The 16030-nt window shown below is 54.5% G+C and overlaps 1 protein-coding gene and 1 non-coding gene across 2 annotated transcripts; one reads left to right on the top strand and one right to left on the bottom strand.

Annotated features, from left to right (window-relative positions):
* The first annotated feature begins 3204 nt into the window (after positions 1-3204).
* FOSB (FosB proto-oncogene, AP-1 transcription factor subunit) lies at positions 3205-8083 on the top strand. The gene is made up of 4 exons (XM_039245365.1): positions 3205-3871; positions 5778-6098; positions 6310-6417; positions 7397-8083. Exons 1-4 carry the CDS (start codon positions 3746-3748, stop codon positions 7856-7858), a joined length of 1017 nt encoding a protein of 338 aa, XP_039101296.1. The 5' UTR covers positions 3205-3745; the 3' UTR covers positions 7859-8083.
* A 4499-nt stretch (positions 8084-12582) lies between these two features.
* On the bottom strand, positions 12583-12669 carry TRNASTOP-UCA. Its single transcript has one exon. It is a non-coding gene; the product is annotated as a tRNA-Sec (tRNA).
* Positions 12670-16030: the final 3361 nt, after the last annotated feature.

The following is a 16030-nucleotide window of genomic DNA, read 5'->3' as shown; positions in this document are numbered from 1 at the left end:
TTTTAAACAACCACATGGCAAGTATTCACTTGAGCTAAAGCTGACCCTCAAATCTAATTTTAAAGATGTCTTTATGGAGGAAGAAGGCAACGAAAACAGAAGTATCTGTAACACACAAAAGTTATCACGTGGTCTTATGTATCTTTCTTCTGGTTGGCTCTGTTGTTGTTTGTTTAAGTTTATTTATTTATTTGAGAGAGACCGAGACAGCGTGAGTGGGGGAGGGGTAGAGAGAGCGAGAAAGAGAGAATCCCAAGCAAGCTGCGCACTGCCAGCACAGAGCCTGACGTAGGGCTCAAACTCACCAAACCTCAAGATCATGGCCTGCGCGGAAACCGAGAGCTGGATGCTTAACCGACTGAGGGTGGTTCTGTTTTAATATCAAAATAAATCCCTACCATATCCCAGACATGTTCCAGAAATGTTGCCGATATTCACGTCATGAAATCCCCCAGCAGCCCCAGTAGCTGGGTACCATCCCTGTCCTCCTTTCCCAGGTGAGGAAATGGAAGCTCAGGGGAGGGGTAAAGAGAGGAGGCGAGGATCTGAAGTGGGCTCTGTGCTGTCAGTGCAGGGCTCGAACCCACGAACCGTGAGATCATGACCTGAGCCTAAGTCGGATGCTCAACCGGTGGAGTCACCCAGGTGCCCCTAAAAAAATAAAATAAAATAAGATAAAAGCACAGGCTCTGAAGTGTACACTGCGTTCTTATCCCAGCTCTGCCACCGATGTGCTGTGTGACTCTAGGAAAGCGGCTTCACCTCTCTGGGCCTCCTTTTCCTTGCAGGTTAAATGGTAGTTCCTGCCTCATAGGAGTGTCGCGAGAATGAAATAAATTAACATGAGTGCTCGGGAAGAAGAAACTCTTGTTATTATTGTGACAACATCCGGGTGCCTCCATAGTGAAGGTGTGGCACGTGTGCTTGTGACCACGTAACAGCGTGTGTTTCACAATGTGGCAGGGTGTGGAGCCGGGTCTGTGTGCGGCCCTGTGTGTTGCTGCTCGTGGCTGAATGTCTGAACGCCCACATGACCCCGTGAGGCCGTGCCAGTGGCTGTGTGGCTGCCCTGGCCATCTGTGTCAGGGTGTGAAGGTGCGTCTCCTTTATTCTGTAGGAGAGATGAGGTTCTTGGACAGGACAGGGAATGAGGGGTCCCTCCCTGTCTGATGCTGGGGCCGAGTCACTGCCCCTAGCCCATGGTGGCTGCTGTGTCATCCCCTAGCCCATGTCCCTACTTCCAGACCGGTGGCAGACAGAGGGGGCGTGGGGGAATGAAGAGGAGGGTAAGCTTGAGGCTGGGCTTTCGTCTGGAAACCTCAGCCTGCCCATTTTGTCCCCCGTGTCCCTCCAACCTTCGACGTCTCCCCACCTCCTTACCCACTATTGAAGCAGGGAGTCAAGACTCTCTTGGGAATCAGGGCCCACCCACCCCCTCCTGCTCTGCCTCAGACCTGCTGTGTGACCCTGAGCCAGTGTCTCCTGCTCTCTGGGCTCAACAGTCTCAAAGTGCTTCTCCCTCCATGCCCAGGGCTGGGCTAAGCTCTGCACTGGGAGGGAAGAATCAGGATCCCTGAGATTTGTAATGCAGCCGGCAGGACCCTTCCCAGTGGAGGCTTAACAACTGGGGGCTGCGGCACCCCGTACACTTGAATCAAACTCTTGAACTCCATTTCCTGAGACACCTCAGCTAAGGCCACTGTTCTGAGCCTGGATCACAATGCCTCCCATGACGGGAAGCTGCTATTATCACCATCACCATTTAAACAATCTCACAACTGAGGTTTTTTGAAACAGGCAGTTGGCAGAAAGCAGGAAGACAGTAAGAGCCAGGGAGCTTAACGATTCTGCTTTTGCATTTCCTGCCATGGGATCTTGGGCAAGTCACTTAACCCTCTTCAAGTATTATTTTCCTCTTTTATAAAATGAAGATTTTCCTCCCTTAACCTTCAAAAGCTGTTTTAGGGATTACAAATCTTGTATTGAAATCTTTGGTACAGGGGCGCCTGGATGGCTCAGTTGGTTAAGTGCCCGACTTCGGCTCAGGTCGTGATCTCACGGTTCGTGGGTTCGAGCGCCGCGTCGGGCTCTGTGCTGACAGCTCAGAGCCTGGAACCTGCTTCTGAGTATGTGTCTGCCCCTCCCCCGCTCACGCTGTTTCTCTCTCTCTCAAAAATAAATAAAACATTAAGAAAAAGAAAGCTTTGGTACAGGAGCCGGTATCTGATCATTGTTAAATACATGCTCCTGTTACTATCATCATCATTATTATTATTATCATCAATTATTATTCACATTCTTTCTGTCTAAAGGTAGGATTATAAAGCGGGAAGGAGCCGCTTCATCCTAAATTTCATTCTCTACCCGCTCCAAAACCCGCATACCTCCGGAACGCCGGAATGCGGGGCCAACAAGGTCCGAGACACCCATCCTTTGTCCAGCTGGGAAAACTGCAGCCGAAGTTCAGAGAGCGAAAACACCACCGAGTCCGCTCAGCGAGTCCCCGGCCGAAGCTGCGAAGAGCCTCGGGACTCCACCCCCTCCTCCACTTTCACCTGGAGGATCACCGCCCCTCCCACTCCGTGTCGGGACTCAGTTTCCCCGCCTACGTGACTACACGACACTAGCCAGGGCCTCGTTTTGGGGATCTGACCTTCCTCTTGAGGGAGGGCGCTGCACCACAAGGAGAAATGTGAGGGGCTGCCAGAGGTGGGGGGTACCCGCTCACCGGGGTCTTCCCCAGCCTAGCTTAAGAGCCTATTAATACCGGCCCCTGGGGCGGCGCGGCACTGCGCAGGCGCGGGTGGGTTCCGCAGGCGCGCGGGGTGAGCGCGCGAGCGAGCGAGGGATTCCCTCTGACGTAATTGCTAGGATACCAAACAAACACTCCGCCGCGCCGGCCGAGCTCCTTATATGGCTAATTGCGTCACAGGAACTCCTGTGAGGCGGGGCCGGGATCCCCTCCCGCCGAGGGCCCGGGAACGCAGCCCCCGCGACCCCCAGGGCCGCAGGGGTCATGCAGGTGGACAGATCAAGGCTAGGGTAGACCTCTTGCCGGACGGCGCGGGGCTGAGTTCAACAGGGCCAGAGATTTTAGGAAGTTTGTGGAGCGCGGGACGGGTGACGTAAGCAGGGGGCGGGTCCCTGACAAATAAATACAGGCTGGCGGCTTTGGGCTTCATTCATAAGACTGAGAGGTACGGCTTCGGCAGGGACAGGCGGAGCTGAGACTTGGGGACTCGAGTGTTGTGGTTCTGGGGGGCTGTGAAGTTCTCTTTATTATTTTTTTCCGGAGAGAAAGTTTTGGGCAAGATTCTTCTAGAGAATTCTACATTTCATTTTGGAGGAGCGACTTACTCTTCTTGTCTTCTTTATTACTCCCCTCCCCCCGTGGGACCCGCTGGACGCGTGGAGAAGACCGCACCCGAAGCAGATTCTGTACAGCAAGACAGCGCTTTCCGCCTCTGGGGGAGCGATCCCCCCCACGCCCCTGGGTCCTACGGAGCCTGGACTTTCAGGAGGCACAGCGGCATCTTGTGGGGGCCTGGGCACCGCAGAGGAATTGCACAGAAACTTTGCCATTGTTGGAGCGGGACGCTGCCCCCATCCCGAGTTTCCTCGGACAGCGCGCTTTGGGGACGCGCTCGGCTCACCCCGGACTCGCACCTTTCTCTTCCACCCGGCCATAGCCTTGGCTTCCCGGCGACCTCAGCGTGGTCACAGGGGCCCCCCTGTGCCCAGGGAAATGTTTCAAGCTTTCCCCGGAGACTACGACTCCGGCTCCCGGTGCAGCTCCTCACCCTCCGCCGAGTCTCAGTATCTGTCTTCGGTGGACTCCTTCGGCAGTCCACCCACTGCCGCCGCCTCCCAGGTAAGTTCTAGAGGGCTGGGGTGCTGCTTTAAGGCTTTTCTTTTTAAGTCAGAGGTGGAGCGAGCAATCCCCCTCCCAAATAAAGACACATCAAAACTCAGGATCTGAGAGAGAACAGGCTCACCGCGTACTTTGCAAACTGCAGAGTCGGGATGTGTTTGCAATTGGTGTGCGTGGATCGCAGGGAGGGAACGCAGAGGGGTTAGCTTTGGGGGTGGGGAGAATGCTCCGTTCAGTGCAACGTGTATGCGGTAGCAGAGCTGAGAACTTTTAGCCTGCTCCGGGACTGCCCCCGACTCAGGTCCCCAACCTGAAGCTAGCGCAGTTAGGCAGGTGGGGAAGTCCCAGGGAAGCTTCCAGTAGCCGCCTCCCTTTTCCTTGTGCATCTGAGCGCCTGCTCCGGCATCGGGTGGCGCTTGATCCAGCGGGTACGCTGGCCTCGAACCCTTGCTTGGAGGCGCTGCCTCCGCCTCCTGCGCGGAGACGTAACGGGGGACCCGTGCGTAACGGCTGACGCGCTGGAATCCTCCGTCTGACGCGGGGCACGCACGGCGCGCGGCGCCCCCTTCGTCCGCCCCGCCCCTGACGTCCCGGAGCGTTCTATTTTGGAACGCCGGGGCCACGTTGCTAAGGGAGGGGGCAGCTCGGCCTTCCGATTGGCCGCCGCGGCGCGGGCTTTGGCCAATCAATTTTCCCTTCCTATTTGTAGGGTGCAGTTCCCTTCCCCCTCTCCGTCCCCGGAACTCGTGGTTCCTCGGCGCTAGGGTCTCTTTTACTGGCCTCTAAAGACAGAGCGAGGGGATTCCTGTCGCGACAGGAGCGACTCCCTGCGATCCAATGGGTCCGCGAGGACCTTGCGGGGAAGCGGCCCCTCCGATCTCAGGGGCCGAGGGTGTCTGTGTGCAGAGGTTCCTTTGGGAGACATGGGTGACTGTCACCCTTTTCTCCAGGCATACACAGACACAGCCCCAACCCCTCTGCCGATTCCCTGGGCCGTGTCCTAGGACAAGACGAGAACGGCTAACTGTAGGGGAACGTGCCAGGTGGTCTCCAGGAGCCCCGCCCTCTCTGGGCTTCCAGGGCTCTGATTGGCCAGTGAGCCAGCCCATCCCTCACCACGCCCCCTGGGAGAGTAGTTAAGCCTTCCGAGCAGTTCTAGGATTCCATTTGGGGGTGGGGGTAGATGCCCGCTGCTTGGGCTCGGGGGCCCGGGACCTACACCATTCTCCCTCCGCGGCACTCTGAGGGTGCCCGGGGCGTCACTTTTCTCTACCTGTCCGTCCGCGGTAACCTGTCACTTGTCAGCCTCACTCCGTGGAGAAACAATTACTTGAAACGTTGTTCTGAACTCCTAGGCCTGTCCCCCAACACCCTCTTGACTAAGACCCCCGCCCCTGCACGGAGGTCTGATGGACCTTGCAGTCGCTCATCACCCCGGCTTAGAGGGGTGTGTGTATGTGTGTGAGTGTAGAAGAAGGCTTGGCCTAAGGCCTCTCCCTCTCCCTCCCCTTGCCTCTGGGGTGGGGGTGGGGTGTAGTGGCTGTGTGTGTGGCTGTGACTCCTTCCCGGGGGTTTTGTCACCCGGCTGTGTCCAGCCTCCTCCCCACCCCCCCACCTAAGAGTCACCAACCCGGGGTGTGATTCACCACCCGCTGGAACCGTGCAACCTTTCCCCGAAGAAGAAGGAGGAGGTAGAAGCCAGTTGAGCAGAAATCCTCTCATTAACCACTGCGTCACGGTGTAGTGGGAGGGCGGGTGTTGTGGCTTTTTGCCTGTGACACACACATCCACACCCGCTCGCCCTGTGCTCACTCACGGGGTCGGTGTGCATGTGTGTGTTGGGTGTGTGTGTGTCGGTGTCTCTGTTTGTGTGTCTACGCCCGTGTGTGTATGTGTCACCCCGTAGGAGTGCGCCGGTCTCGGGGAAATGCCCGGTTCCTTCGTGCCCACGGTCACCGCGATCACAACCAGCCAGGACCTCCAGTGGCTCGTGCAACCCACCCTCATCTCTTCCATGGCCCAGTCCCAGGGGCAACCGCTGGCCTCCCAGCCCCCGGCCGTCGACCCCTACGACATGCCAGGAACCAGTTACTCCACACCGGGCGTGAGTGGCTACAGCAGTGGCGGACCAAGTGGCAGTGGTGGGCCTTCCACCAGCGGAACCGCCGGCGGACCTGGGCCTGCCCGTCCGGCCCGAGCCCGGCCTAGGAGACCCCGAGAGGAGACGGTGAGTAAGGGCATCAAACCCTGGACCGGGTCTAGGGAGCAACAAAGGCAGGAACTTTCTCGCCCGCGAGGCGGGGGGGCCCCCCAGGCCTCTGGTGCTACAGAAGCCCTAGCAAAGGGTCTTCTGCCTCCTGCAAGAAGGGGCGGTTTGGGATGGATGGAGGAGGTCCACCATGTCCCCGAACCTCATGGCCTCTATCTCCCTTGCTCAGCTTACCCCGGAGGAGGAGGAGAAGAGAAGGGTTCGTCGGGAAAGAAACAAACTGGCAGCAGCGAAGTGTAGAAACCGTCGGAGGGAGCTGACTGACCGACTGCAGGCGGTGAGGATGGTCCCTGGGGTGGGGTTGGGGGCACATCGAAGCAGGGAGGGGGAGGCTCTCTCCCGGCCTCCGCCCCTCGCCACCTGTGCCCTTGTCCCGGGCCAACAGCCAGAGGGTCCGTGTAAGGAATTAGGTACAGGTGTGGCCAGATGGGGTAGCCCCAGGCATACACACAGACCCCCCCCCGCCCCCCAAACTCCTGGCCATGCCTGCCCTGGTTTATGACCTTTAACAGAGGTCCTGACCTTTCTCCCTCTGCGGCTTGGGCAAGCGATAACCCATTTTTGCCTCGGTTTCTCCAGCTCTTCAGCCCCTCATGGAATCTCCCAGGGTCCTTCCTGCTTTTACATTCTGGAGAGTCTGTGAAACGATTTGCTTTTTATCCTACATCAGTTTCTTACCCCCCCCCCCGCCTGAGAACACCCCAAGTTCTCAGGTGGTGGGCAAGTGGCCTCCACTGACGCCCCCCCCCCCCCCCCCCCCCCCCCCCCGCTGTTTACAATTTCCCTTAGTCTGAGAGGTGGGCTTGCAGTGCTGCCCCTAGAGGAAATCGGGGAAATTCTCTCCTTTCCTGAGCTACCTGGTCTCCTCCTTAGGAGGCAGAGGGGGAGGGGCACCAGAGGGGAACAGGTGGCATTAAAAACAGGGAACAATCATTCATTCATTCAACAAACCTCTGAGTGCCCCTCCCAACCAGTGCCCTCGACGTACATCTGGCCCCTTCTCAATGATCCACGGAACACACGGGGAAACTGAGGCTCCTGGGAGGCAAGACCCTTGCCCCAAATCCTATAGGACACCAGGACCCCATGGTTGGGGGCGGGGGAGGGTCTTTCCTCTCAATCAGGAGCTGCCTTTCAGCCCCAGGGCCCCTGCAGCACGTCCAGGGGGGACGGTTTCAGACCCGCCTTCTCTAGTCTAGTGGCTCACGGAACATTTTTCTCCTTCCCTCTCCTCCACGCCGCCCTGGGGACCTCAGGAGACAGATCAGCTGGAAGAAGAAAAGGCAGAGCTGGAGTCGGAGATCGCCGAGCTCCAAAAGGAGAAGGAACGTCTGGAGTTTGTGCTGGTGGCCCACAAACCGGGGTGCAAGATCCCCTACGAAGAGGGGCCGGGGCCGGGCCCGCTGGCGGAGGTGAGAGATTTGCCGGGGTCAGCACCCACTAAGGAAGACGGCTTCAGCTGGCTGCTGCCGCCCCCGCCACCACCGCCCCTGCCCTTCCAGACCGGCCAAGACGCATCCCCCAACCTGACAGCTTCTCTCTTTACACACAGTGAAGTTCAAGTCCTCGGTGACCCCTTCCCCGTTGTTAACCCTTCGTACACTTCCTCGTTTGTCCTCACCTGCCCGGACGTCTCCGCGTTCACCGGCGCCCAACGCCCCAGCGGCAGCGACCAGCCCTCCGACCCCCTGAACTCGCCCTCCCTTCTTGCTCTGTGAACTCTTTAGACACAAACCAAACACACACACAAGGGAGAGAGAGATTTGGAAGAGGAGGAGGAAGAGAGAGAGAGGGGAAGAGACAAAGCGGGCGTGTGGCCTCCCTGCCTCTCGTGTCTGACTCTCTGCGACCACTGTCATCGGACAGGAGGACCTCCATGGGTTTTGTGCCGCCTCTTGTTTCTATGGCCCGGCGAGGCCACAAAGCTGGTGACTTTGGGGGCAGGGGGGTGGGGTGGGAATGGACACCCCCAGCTGCCTGTTGGCCCTTTTCACCTCAACCCAACCTCTGGGGATGGGGGTGGGGGGTGGGGGCGCCTCGCTTTGGGCGGAGGGAAAGGGGTGCTGGTAGTGGGCTGTGGGGTAGAGTCTACCTACTGGAATCTTCTCCAGGGAGGCCCACCAAGGAAATGGCACAGATCGCCCCTCCCCCACAATGTCTCCCACGCCCACCCTTCAGGGGGTGACCGGGCTGGTTCTCTCTGCTCCCCCGACCTTAGACCTTAGCTTATTTATCCAACATTTCCATGTGGTTAGATCCTCCTCTGAATTGAGCCTCCCTTTAAGGGAAGTTGATGCCTCCTATGATGCCCTCCCACCCAGACTTAGTCTGAAATGTGAACCTCCCTCCCTGATTGTCCAGCCGCTCCCTCCCAGCAAAAGTGGCTCTGATCTGAATTCCTGGCCTCTTAAGGATGTCCCCCCATTCAGCCCCCGGCCCTCCTCTCTCCGATCACAGTGTTACCCCCAAGCCTCCCAGCCTGGCTCTGCCTTCCCTCCAGGCCTTCCTTGCTGGGCCTCTCTGATTCAGGCGGCAGGGGGCGCTGTGATGCCCGTCCTGGAGCGCTTTATACTGTGAAATGAGTTGGCGGGATCGTGGGAGGGGAGCCCGGTGGGACAGAACCCTTCCGGGGGGATCGTGCCCCCCACGCCTCAAAGCCTTTCCTTGGTCTCCCCGCCCCGCCCCAGCTGCCTCCCTCCTCCCCCCACAGTGAGTTAGACGCAAGGGGTGACAATGCGAGAGTGGGGGTGACAGCCATCCATCCGCGTGGCTTCTGTCCTCAGGACCCCCAGCCCCAAGCCCTGGCCTTTTTCTTTAAGGCCTGTCCCCCTACCCCGGCCTAGGACGCCAACTTCTCCTTGCCCTTGGCATCCCTACATCCCTTCTAGAAAGGGAGCCACGGGAACTTGCCAAGGGGCCCAGTGTTTTTCCGGAGAAGATTTGAAGGCTGAGGCTTTGGCCCCCTGCCCCCCCCCCCCAATATTTCCGGACTGGCAAACCGTAGGGGCTGGGCTCCCACAGTCCCAGCCTCCCTTCCTCTGCCCGCAGCCCCGATCCTTGGTTTTGGCTCCCCAGCCCCCCTTCCTTGTGCTTCATCTCACGAGAATTTCATCGTGAGGCAAACTGATATTTTTTAACTTCGGGTGGGCCACGCCGCCTTCTGTGCTGCATGGAAAACATTCCACGTGCCCCGTCCCGCGCCCCCCTCCCCGTCCCCATGGCTATTTATCCCTTCCCTGGTTTCCGAAAAGGCACTTATATCTATTATGTATAAATAAATATATTATATATGAGTGTGTGTGTGTGCGCGTGTGTGTGAGCGTGTGAGCGCTTCTACAACTTCGGCCTAGGTCTCGTTGGGCCCCAAAGCAGTGCCGTCTGGGTTGGAAAAACACTGCTTCTGGAAACTTCCAGTTGGCCTGTTTCAGGCTGTCTCTTTTGATGGTCTCGGCCCCTCTGGTTGTTTCGGGCAGTCTCTGGCTGTCCCTTTCCCAAGGGTCTCTCCCACTCCGGTCTCTTCTCTGCCTGTTTGTTCACCTGGTCGTTTCCATCTGTCTCTTTTCTGACTGTCCCCGATCGGCCAGCTGTCTCCTGACTCTGGGTTTTGCGGGGACACGACATTTTCTTTTTCGTGAGTGAGCCTGAGGGATTATAGACTTTGACAATCTGTATTCTTAAGGATTCTGAGTGTGAGTGCGAGACTGTGAGCAGGGCCTGGCCCCTGCCTATGACAACTTACTGAATCCCCAACCTCCCCTCCGAACCCCATGCTGTATTTGTGATTCTCTTTTTGTATTTTGCACCTGACCGTGGGGGGGGCCGGGGCTGGCTGGCACTGGGCCACTACCCTCCCCCCATGGTTCTGCACTGTCGCCAATAAAAAGCTCTTAAAAATGCATCTGCCAAGTTTCAGGGTCTGTTTGCTTCTGGTGCCCATCACCTGCCTTCCTTTGGCAGGAGAGGGTGAGGTTAGATTGCAGAGGGGGCTTATACTTATGAATCAGTCCACAGCGGGGACAACAGGACATGGGAGGAGAGACAGTCAGTGGACTTCCCACGGGGCGCGCCTCCTCTTAGAGAGAATGAGGCAGAATAGTAGGTGTGAGGTACTGAAATGCCCATGGTGTTTCAGAGGCTTCTTGGCAAAGGAGGACCTTAGGCAGGACCCTGTATGGTCAGGACGACCGTAGTGAAGGTTAAACAGGTAGAGAAGCCCGAATCATCCATCCCAAACGACTGAAGATCATCACCTCGATGTGGTCTTGGGGATCCTCGGGGTTATAGGAACCGCACATACACGGGGCCCTTTCCACCGAAGATGAATTTCCTTTTACTTTTCACGTGTCCAGTTTTTCATTGATGAACCTACAGGGGCCCACCTTAAACTGAACCCAAATATCGCCACCTGACCTTTTCAAAGATACACATGAGCCTTCCCCCCTGCAAAATTCAAGTCCCCTCTTGTTTGCAAGCAGCAAGCACTCTGGGAATTAAGCGAGGGTCCAGAGGTCATTCGGATGCCTGCGTAAAAGAATAAGCAGAAGTTGTCACCACGGACTCTCTTAATTTATGGAACAATCTGAATCACTTGCTAAGTGCCTACTGCGTGCCCAGCCCCTGCTGGGAGCTTCTGGGACACCACTGGTACCGAGACAGTGCCAGGCTCTCCCCTCCTAGGGTTCACAGTTTAGTGAGGGACACAGACCTCTCGGGGATGATCCAAAGGGCACAGGGATGGGGGAATCCATGGGGCTGGGGGAGCCCAGTGGGGGGCAGAACGTGGTCTGGGAGTCAGGAAAGACCTCCTTGAGGAGGGATAGCTGAGCTGAGTCCTGGAGGCTAAACAGAGGACACAGAAGGGGATAGAAAAAGACACAGCGAACCCAAAGGACTGTCGGTGAGGAGAGGACTTGATATGTTGAAGGAAGTAGAGGTTCACAGTGGCCGGAGCAAAAGGTGTGGAGAAGCAAGCCATTTAGTAAAGAGCCGATTCTGTGGTCGTAAATTCCAGACTGAGAATTTTGATCTTCTCTTGACACTGGGGAGTCATGGCGGGTTTTGAGCATGAGAAGAGTAGGGACAGGTTTGTGCTTTAGGAAGACCATTTCCTTTCTTTCTTTCTTTCTCTCAAGACTTTTTCAACATTTATTTATTTTTGAGAGAGAGAGCCTGAGTGGAGGAGGGGCAAAGAGAGAGAGGGAGAGAGAATCTGAAGCAGGCTCCAGGCTCTGTCAGCACAGAGCCGGAGGTGGGGCTCGAACTCACAAATCATGAGATCATGACCTGAGCCAAAATCAAGAGTCAGACACTTAATTCACTGAACCACCCAGGTGCCCCCATTGCTTGCTTGCTTGCTTTTTTCTTTTTCTTTTTTAATATTTATTTACTTAAATAATCTCTACACCCAGTCTGGGGCTGGAACTCAAGACCCCAAGACCAGGGGTCACATGCTCTTCTGACTGAGGCAGCCAGGAGTCCTTCCTGTAGGAGGACAGCTTTGCCATCAAGCTGAGGGTAGTTGGCAGACAAAGGTGCAAGAGTCGGGCAGGAGACCAGGGAGGGAGGGGACGCCCGTGTGTGCCACCGGGAAGCCCCGAACCAGGCAGGCCTATGAGACAAAGAAGGGGAAAGGATCGAAAAGGCATCAGGAAGCAGAACAGACAGGACAAGGTGAAAAGCTAGCTTGAGAAAGACGGATCAGGGCAGTGGTGACTAGCGCGGGCCAGGGGCCTGAAAGGCCTGGGGCTGGAGGCCTACCAAAGCTGGGTGACCTTGGTCAAGGGACGTCACCGCTCTAAACCTCAGTTTTCTCGGCAGCAGAATGGGGCTATGAGGAGTCAGTGAGCTCACGCACGCCAACGCTGAGTGCAGAGCGAAGGTGCAAACCTCACCGTCCTCGCTGCCGTTACGGGGGCCATCGGGATCCCCGCGCTGGAATATTCCCCCCTTCTCTTTGGCTAATCCTGGCTCATCCTTTAGGGATCTGCCCAAATGTCACCCTGACGCCTCACCTGAACCCAGGTCTCCTTATGAGATGGCCTCTAAGTTCGGTACTTGCCTTCGCAGTAGTTTACATCTTTGTAGCTGTTAATTAAATGTGCAACTACTGATTGCTTAAGGTTTGTCTCCTTCCCTGGACTGGGAGCACCATGAGGCCAGAGCTGGGACTGTCCTCAACACTGTGTCGCCCAGCACTGCCCAGTGCAGGACCTAACACCAAGCAAATACTTGTTGAATGAATGAATGAATGAATGAATGAATGAATGAATATCTGGCCGATTACTAAGTACCTAAGTACATGCATGATTAAATATATGTGTGACCAAACTAACCGTAGGAAAAGACACCCGCGTGGCTGAAGTTAAAACACTGAGACATAGGGATGTTCTCTTAACAGACCGCTCTAATAGGCGGTTTGAAACGAATAAAACCTAACGTTGTTCGCCCGAAAGGTGGAATTGAACCACTCTGCCGCTAGACAGCTACAGGTTTGAAGCCTGCACCCCAGACCACTGAGGATCATCCGGGCAGGAAACTTGGCTCGCTGCACAGCTATATAAAACTCAAGAATCCATATCTTTTTGACTTATGGTCACATACTTTGGGAGGGCGTGACATTGTTACTGTTACCTATAAATTCTCCCCAGCTGGGGCACATATCTTTCCAAAATGTTACCTTTCTCTCACTTGGCATGAATCATCCTCTCTTTGGAAACCATTGTCATTTGCATAGCGCCGCGCATGCTGGGAAGCGGCGTTGCAGGACGGGGCCCACTCGCCTCTAGGTGTTAAAGGGCCAGTATCCCCTTTTTCCAAGTGAGAAGTTCTTTTGTTTTTGTTTTTGTTTTTGTTTTTGTTTTTGTTTTTAAGAGGAGAACCTCATAATCAGGCTTTCGGAAGACTTTTTTCCGAAAAGAATCCGAATTCCAGTGACCGAGTGCCAGCTACAGTTGGACTCAGCCCAGTCACAGAGACTTCGGGGAGGCGGTTGTAGAGCTGGTGCGACACCTGCTGTTCCTTTGTGGAATTTCAACGACCTACGGAGCCCTGTTCCTTCAAATATTTATTGAGCGCCTACTAAGCCCCAGGCACCGTCATAGTCAGCGTGATGATAGCAGTTCTGTCCCCATTGAGCTTAGACACTAAGGATCATCAATTTCTGCAACTATATTTTTATGGCCAAGAAAACCAAGGCTTAGAATCGTATGGTATCGTACCCGAGTTCACACAGCCCATCCCCCAGGGGAATCCTAATTGTTAAGACCCAAAACGCGACCGTTTTTTAATCTAAGTCTTTTGACAACACAGTCTTTCCGGACCACATGAAACTTACCCGGGCGTCCCATCTCAGAATAAAAGTCCAAGTTCCCACCATGGCCGTACAAATCCCTATATTCTGGTTCCGTTCATCCTCTGACCCACCTTCGACTCCTTTTTCCTCATTTACTAGGCTTCTAGTTTATAGATCTCCTGCGGCCCGCACCGGGCATACTTCTTTCTCAGGGCCATTGCATTTGCTGATCTCCCTGCCTGAATTTCCTTTCCCCCCCAACAGCCACATGATTCACTGCTTCCCTTCATGCTGGCCTTCACTCAAAGACCACCACTTGGTGAAATCTTCCCTGAGCACTCAGTTTAAAATAGCAAAGCCCAGAGGCACCTGGGTGGCTCAGTCGTTAAGCGTTCGACTTCGGCTCAGGTCATCATCTCACGGTTCTTGGGGTGGAGCCCCGCGTTGGGCTCTATGCTGACAGCTAGCTCAGAGCCTGGAGCCTGCTTCCAATTCTGTGTGTGTCTCTCTCTGCCCCTCCCCCACCAAGCTCTGTTTCTGTCTCAACAATAAATAAACATAAAAACATTTTAAATAGCAAAGTCCTTTCATTCTATCCCCTTACCCTGATGGACTTTTCTCCACCGCTCCAATCACCACCTGCCATATTCTATGTCTGTTTGCTTATTGTCTGCCCACTCTAGAATATCAGTTCTATAAAACGATGGGTTTTGTTTTGGTTTATTTCCCCCTACTGCCTAAAGAGTGTTTGAGAACTTAGCAGATGTTTGTAGGCAGGTAAATGTTTGTAGGCTGAATGAAAGATTATTAACATGATCCTTCTCTGAACCTCAGTTTCCCCAATTGGAAATCTGATTTCATTGGAGGAATCACAAGCACACATGGACATAAAAGCCTGGGAAGCACTCAATAAAGTCTGTTTCAGTCTCCAACCTGTCACCAGTTTCTAGTGCTGGTCGTCAAGGCTGGGCTTGTGGGCTTTAGCCATTCCTGGACCCATAATTTCAACCCGCCCCTCTTACAAAGCAGCACTGTCTTATGGAAAGTATGAATAAAAGTATCTTTAAGAAATTTTGCTTTTTTGGGGCGCCTGGGTGGCTTAGTCGGTTAAGCGTCCTACTTTCTCTTAGGTCATGTTCTCTCGGTTTGTGGGTTCGAGCCCCGCGTCGGGCTCTGTGCTGACTGCCAGCTCAGAGCCTGGAGCCTGTTTCAGTCTATGACTCCCTCTCTCTCTGACCCTCCCCTGCTCACGCTCTCTCTCTCTCTCTCTCCCAGAAATTAAAAAAAAAAATTAAAAAAGCAAAATTTCTTTTTTTTTTAATTTTTTCTTTAATTTTTTATTTATTTCTAGGAGAGAGAGAGATAGACAGCGTGACCAGGGGAGGGTCAGAGAAAGAGGGAGACACAGACTCTGAAACAGGCTCCAGGCTCTGAGCTGGCAGTCAGCACAGAGCCTGACCCGGGGCTCGAACCCACAAACCGCGAGATCATGACCTAAGCGAAAGTCGGACGCTTAACCGACTAAGCCACCCAGGCGCCCCTTTGCTTTTTTAAAACTATTGTTTTTGTTTATTTGTTTTGAGAGAAAGCAAGAGAGCACGCACACAACTGGGGGTGGGGGTGGGGGTGGGGGGGTGGGATCAGAGAGAGAGAATCCGAAGCAGGCTCCTCTCTATTGGCGCAAAGCCCCGCATGGGGTTTGATCCCACAAACTGTGAGATCATGACCTTAGTAGAGATCATGATCTGAGTGGAGATCAAGAGCCAGACGCTTAACTAACTGAGCCTCCCAGGCGCCCTGCTATTTTTTTTTAATTTGGAAATTTAAAACATTGTCCCTGCTTGGCAAATCGATATTCAAGGGAAGCCCCCTTAGGCCCTCTGTGTGTGTGTGTGTGTGTGTGTGTGTGTGTGTGTGTGTGTGAGAGAGAGAGAGAGAGAGAGAGAGAGAGAGAGAGAGAGAGACGAGCTGCTGCTAGGCAACCGCTACACGTGAAGTCTGGGGCTGTAACTACTACTCCTAAAACATCATTCTCTGTCTCCTAAAATGTGACATGCGTCGCTAGAGGCACATGAGATGATTTGGGGTGATGCACGAACAAAGAATTTAAATGTTAATAGTTTTGTGTTTATTTTTACTGCCATCTTCTATTTCTGGCAAGTGATACTGACTTCCTTGGTGGTGAAGTACGTTTCTTTTTTAAAAGACGTTTGTTTTATTCCTAATTAGCCAACCTGAAGGAAAATATTAGATGAGAAACAGAACGGGTGACAGAAAGCTCATGAAGTTCGTGAGGGAATGACTGAGATTTGGAGACAATGTCACAGCTAACAAGCAGCTTCTGTTTACTGGGCATTTATTACGTGGCAGGCCCTGTACCAAGGGCTTTGCATGTAGGCACGATTATGGTGACAGCTTTTCATTTGAGGAAACTGAGGCTTCAAGAGATGAAGTCACTTGCTCAAGGTCACAGAGCCAAGTGGTAGTGAAGCCCGGATTCAAATCCAGGCCTGTGGGTTGTCAGAACCCAGTCTCCGGCCTCCTTCTCCCTGAGTTTTGGAACCCGAGGCCCAAACAGGCCCCGAGGTCCTTTACCTGG

Source organism: Hyaena hyaena, unplaced genomic scaffold (genome assembly GCF_003009895.1).
Source record: "Hyaena hyaena isolate Hyena2069 unplaced genomic scaffold, ASM300989v1 scaffold_9, whole genome shotgun sequence".
In the NCBI taxonomy this organism is placed as follows: domain Eukaryota; kingdom Metazoa; phylum Chordata; class Mammalia; order Carnivora; family Hyaenidae; genus Hyaena; species Hyaena hyaena.
The sequence above is the reverse complement of the archived record's forward strand: the minus strand, read 5'-3'. Positions and strand labels throughout refer to the sequence as shown.

Coding starts and splice junctions, on each gene's coding strand:
- FOSB (XM_039245365.1), top strand. CDS start 3,746: ATGTTTCAAGCTTTCCCCGGAGACTACGACTCCGGCTCCCGGTGCAGC. Junction 3,872..5,777: donor CCACTGCCGCCGCCTCCCAG/GTAAGTTCTAGA, acceptor GTCACCCCGTAG/GAGTGCGCCGGTCTCGGGGA. Junction 6,099..6,309: donor GGAGACCCCGAGAGGAGACG/GTGAGTAAGGGC, acceptor TCCCTTGCTCAG/CTTACCCCGGAGGAGGAGGA.